At 71.8% G+C, this 4,642-nt stretch overlaps 1 protein-coding gene across 1 annotated transcript; it reads left to right on the top strand.

The window, feature by feature from the left end:
- Nucleotides 1–206: 206 nt before the first annotated feature.
- SHE (Src homology 2 domain containing E) lies at nucleotides 207–3,949 on the top strand (the record flags this gene model as incomplete). Its single annotated transcript, XM_082015944.1, has 6 exons — nucleotides 207–602; nucleotides 1,226–1,352; nucleotides 2,160–2,468; nucleotides 2,590–2,740; nucleotides 2,842–2,961; nucleotides 3,323–3,949. 6 exons carry the CDS (start codon nucleotides 207–209, stop codon nucleotides 3,507–3,509), a joined length of 1,290 nt encoding a protein of 429 aa, XP_081872070.1. The 3' UTR covers nucleotides 3,510–3,949.
- Nucleotides 3,950–4,642: the final 693 nt, after the last annotated feature.

The raw sequence follows: 4,642 nt of genomic DNA, 5'->3' as shown, positions 1-4,642 counted from the left end.
CCCGCGCCGGGGGCGAAGGCCCCGGACCCCCTGCCCGCATCTCCCCTCCCGGGCTGGCCCCCGGCCGCAGAGGGTCCCGCTCCCGGGGCTGGGGGGAGCCGGGCTGCCCCGTGCCCCCCGGCTGAGCCGGCCCTGAGCCGGCGGGACGGCCGTGGGGCATCGAGGAGCCCCGGGGGGGCCGCGGTGCCCTGCCCCTCCCTGGCCCCATGGCCGCTAAGTGGTTCAAGGAGTTCCCCTCCAACCTGAAGACAGTTTCGGAGAGGGCTCGGCCAGGCAGCGGTAGCCTGGGCAAGAGCCGCAAGAATTTGGCCACCGAGCTGGGGGGCTGCCGGGCTGGCCCGGGGGGTGGCAAGGAGGGGGGTGGCCGGTTGTCGCGGGACAATCTGCAGGGTCTGCTCCAGGCCGCCACCGGGAAGATGCGGAAGAACTCGCGAGCGGAGGGGGGCGCACCGGAGGGACCCCCCAAAACCTGCGGCACCTACATCAACCGCCTCATCAAGGTGGAGGCTCACGAGAAGAATGGGAAGGGGTACCCTGGCCCCCCGCCCGCCAGCCTGCCTGCCCCCGAGCAGGACAAGGGGAAGACCCCCAAGACGGAGACGGTAAGGGGGGACTGGGGGAGCGTGCGGCACCGGCAGCTTTAACAGCTTTGGGCTCCGGCTCATTAGCCCGGCTGACCCCGGGCCTTTCATCACGCCTGGCTCTGCTGCCTTCAAATCCTGTTCAAAGCTCCCTTCATCCCAACCGCCCTTCATCCACCGGGTGGGGGGAGCGCTCGCTGGGGCCCCTCGCCGCGTCCCGGCGTGTCCCATCCCACCCTGACCCAGGCACTCGGCCACTGGTTAAACAAAGGTTGACGCAAAGCTTTTCTGGGAAGCCGGACTTTCACCCCCACACAGCCCCGGGGTGGCTGGGAGCCAGTCGGGGGGTGTCACCTTAAAGGGTCCCCGAGCCCCCCAGGCTCCTCTCCACTGCCAGGGTGCATAGGGACGGGCGCTGCCCCCACCCAAAGGTGCCACCGGTGCACCCTCATGGGAATGTGGCATGGCTCCATCTACCCCAGACGAGCTGCCATCCTCCGCCGGGGACCCCGGTGTCCCTGTCCCCTGCCTGGCTCTGCGCCGCTGGCATGGCCGCCACCCCTTCCCGCTGCACGACCAGCATCACACCCAGTGGAGCCCCCGGCAGCCCCCTGAGGCCGGTGGTGCCTGTCCCCTCTCCCCAGGTCATCATCCTGGAGGACTACGCCGACCCTTACGACGCCAAGCACACCAAGGGGCAGCGGGAGGCCGAGCGCCTGGGGGAGAACGATGGCTACATGGAGCCCTACGACGCCCAGCAGATGATCACAGGTACGTGCCGCGCTGCGCCGCGGCGGCGCGGCTGGCACCGCTCCCCAGCGGGGCGTGCGCGGCCGCCCTCGGAGCCGCCTGGCGCGGGAGGCTCCGGGAACAGGAAAGCCGCTCGCCGCTTCCTGCGGCTGCGCGGGGCCAGATAAGGAGCGGGCGCGAGGCCGCTGGCCCCTCGCCCGGGGCCACGACCCGCTGCCATCGCCCAGTGGGTGCGTGGGGCCGGTGCAAAGCCCTCGATGCCACCCAGCACCAAGGGGCCATAGCAGTCCCAGCACCCCCGAGGGTCTCAACGGCCGTGCCCCCCCGCCAGCAAGCCCCCGGCCGGTGCGGCGGCCGCCCAGCTGGCCAGAACAACAGGAACTGACTCGGCCGGAAGCTGGAAATAAAAGATTTGCTGCTGATGGTTTTTTTCCGTGCGGGGCAGCCCGGCCTGTTTGGTGGAGCCCGGTGCCACGGGGCGAAGCGGGGGGCTTGGGGGGGTGAGTCCCCCAGGGTGAGCACCGGGGTGGCCTCCCGCAGGGCCGAGCTCCAGTGCAGCGCACAGCATCCGGCCGCTGTGCAGCCCGGCCAGCCCCACCGGGGTGTTTCTGTGCCCACAGCGCTGGCGACGTCGGGGCTGCAACAGCAGGCCCGGCACCACGGGGATGGGCCCCTTCCTGCTCTGGCTCCTCCTAAGCCGGTTCCCAATGGGGCGTCCCCAGCATGGGGTCCCTGGTGCGCATCCCTCCCCAAGGGCAAGCATTGGGAGGAGGGGGTCTCAGGGGACACACAGCCCCCTCCCTGACCTACCATCCCTCTTCCCCGCAGAAATCCGCCGTCGGGGCTCGAAGGACCCTCTGGTCAAAGCCATCCTGCTGCTGGACGGTCCTGGCGAGCCCGGGGAAGGGGGCGGCAAGCTGGAGCCGGCCAAGCGGCCGGGGGGCAAGGAGGCGGCGGGGAAGGGGCCACAGCTCTACGATACCCCCTACGAGCCCGGGGAAGGGGTGGCCGGGGGGACCCCGGAGCGCAGGGCGAGGGCTGGGGATGGGCGCCTGCCCGAGAACGACGAGCGCCCGGCAGGCGAATACGAGCAGCCCTGGGAGTGGAAGAAGGAGCAGATTGTCAAAGCGCTGTCAGGTAGGGGACGGGGCCACGGATGGGGACAGGGACGGGGACGGGGACAGGGACAGACCTAGGGATGGGGGTGGAGGTGGCACGGAGGGGGCTTTGGGGGCTCACGTCTTGTGTCCCCCCCCAGTCCAGTTTGAGGGCTCGGAGCGTCCCAAAGAGGAGGCGCCGCGGCAGCACCTGCGTCAGAAGAGCTGGACCCCCAAGATGCTGAAGCCGGCGGGCGCGGAGCACGGCGAGGGGGAGCGGGTGGACCCCGCCCTGGCGCTGGAAAAGCAGCCGTGAGTCGCGAGGCCGAGCCACGTGTGGCAGCCGGGGGCGGGAAATGGGTGGGGGGGTCGGGGACTTCGGCTCAGCGTCCCCCCGGCGTCCCCCCTTGCAGCTGGTACCACGGGGCCATCACGCGGGCCGAGGCGGAGAGCCGGCTGCAGGCGTGCCGGGAGGCCGGCTACCTGGTGCGCACCAGCGAGAGCGGCAGCGGCAAGTACTCCATCGCGCTCAAGTGAGTGGGCTGAGCGGGGGAGAGGGGGGTCCCGGCCCCGGGGAGGTCCCACCGTGGAGGGATGCCGTGACAGGAGCCCACCCCCCCGGTTGTTCACACCAGAGCCCTGACGGGGTGGGAGCACCCAGGTCTCGGGGGACCCGGGCGCCCTGGCGTGGTGCAGGGGCGGGGGGGCAGCGCGTCCCCTCCCCGGCGCATTGTCGGGAGCGCCGGTGGCGTTTCCTTCCTGAGGAAGCGGAGCCCCTGGAGCCGAAACAATCGGAGTGGGACGGGAACAAACAGGGGTGGATGAGGCCGTGGCCGTGGGGCGGGCGGGCGCCGGGGGGCTTGGCGGCACCGCTGACGCCCACCGGCCGCCCAGGACCAGCCAGGGCTGCGTCCACATCATCGTGGCCCAGACCAAGGACAACAAGTACACGCTCAGCCAGGCCAGCGGCGTCTTCGCCAGCGTCCCCGAGGTCGTGCACTACTACTCCACTGAGAAGCTGCCCTTCAAGGGGGCCGAGCACATGGCCCTGCTGCATCCCGTCCACTGCAAGCTGCATTAGCGCCTGCTAACGCCCCCCCGACGGACCTGCGACCCCCGGCCCGGGGGCGCGGGCAGGGTCCGGCCCCGGCCATCACCGTGTGCTGCGGGAAGGGTCCGGCGGGAGGACCCCCCGCCGCGTCCCCAGCCCCGCGGGGACCTCGCTCCTGCCCGGTGGCCGCTGCCCGCCGCTGGACTCCGGCAGGGCTGCGCTGCCCTTTTGCTGGACAGATCCTGCCCGCGCTGTGCTGGAGCCGACGCTCCGCGGGGCTGCCGCCGGCGCTGGGCTGGGTGGGTGTGGTGAGACCAGGACGTGTAACGAAGTAGTGAAATAAACTTGTTGGCTGAGAGGAACCCGGATGCTCCTGGGTGGGGGGCTGGGGGCTGCAGTGGGAAGGGCTGGGGCAGGGTTGGGGCTGGGGGCTGCAGTGGGGAAGGGCTGGGGCAGGGCTGGGGCTGGGGGCTGCAGTGGGAAGGGCTGGGGCAGGGCTGGGGCTGGGGGCTGTAAATGAGGAAGGGCTGGGGCAGGGCTGGGGCTGGGGGCTGCAGTGGGGAAGGGCTGGGGCAGGGCTGGGGGCTGTAAATGGGGAAGGGATGGGGCAGGGCTGGGGCTGGGGGCTGTAAATGGGGAAGGGCTGGGGCAGGGCTGGGGCTGGGGGCTGTAAATGGGGAAGGGATGGGGCAGGGCTGGGGCTGGGGGCTGTAAATGGGGAAGGGCTGGGGCAGGGCTGGGGCTGGGGCTGTAAATGGGGAAGGGGGGGTGTTGGGGGCTGCAGAGCTGCTGGGATGGGGCTGGGGGCTGCAAGGGGGAAGGGATGGGGCAGGGTTGGGCTGGGGGCTGCAAGGGGGAAGGGATGGGACTGGGGACTGCGATGGGGCAGGGATGGGGCTGGGGGCCCCGAGGGTGCTGGGTGGCCAGGCAGGGCGGGGCCCGGGGCTGTGGGTGCTGCAGGGGGTGCAGCGAGACACCCCCGTCCCTGGCCGGGGGCCGGCTGCCAGGCTCTGCTGGCAAGCGCGGCCGCGGCGCTGCCCGAAACCAGGGCAGGTTTCCGGGGCCAGGGGCCCACCAGGGGCCCGCGGGACCGGCCCCTCGCCCCCCCAGGGGTCACCTGCCTGCTTGGGATGGGGGAAGAGCCACCCCCGTTTCAGGGGGCT

This window comes from Phaethon aethereus, assembly GCF_964289735.1.
Source record: "Phaethon aethereus genome assembly, contig: HAP1_SCAFFOLD_699, whole genome shotgun sequence".
Lineage (NCBI taxonomy): Eukaryota > Metazoa > Chordata > Aves > Phaethontiformes > Phaethontidae > Phaethon > Phaethon aethereus.
This window is presented reverse-complemented; position numbering and strand designations above follow the sequence as displayed.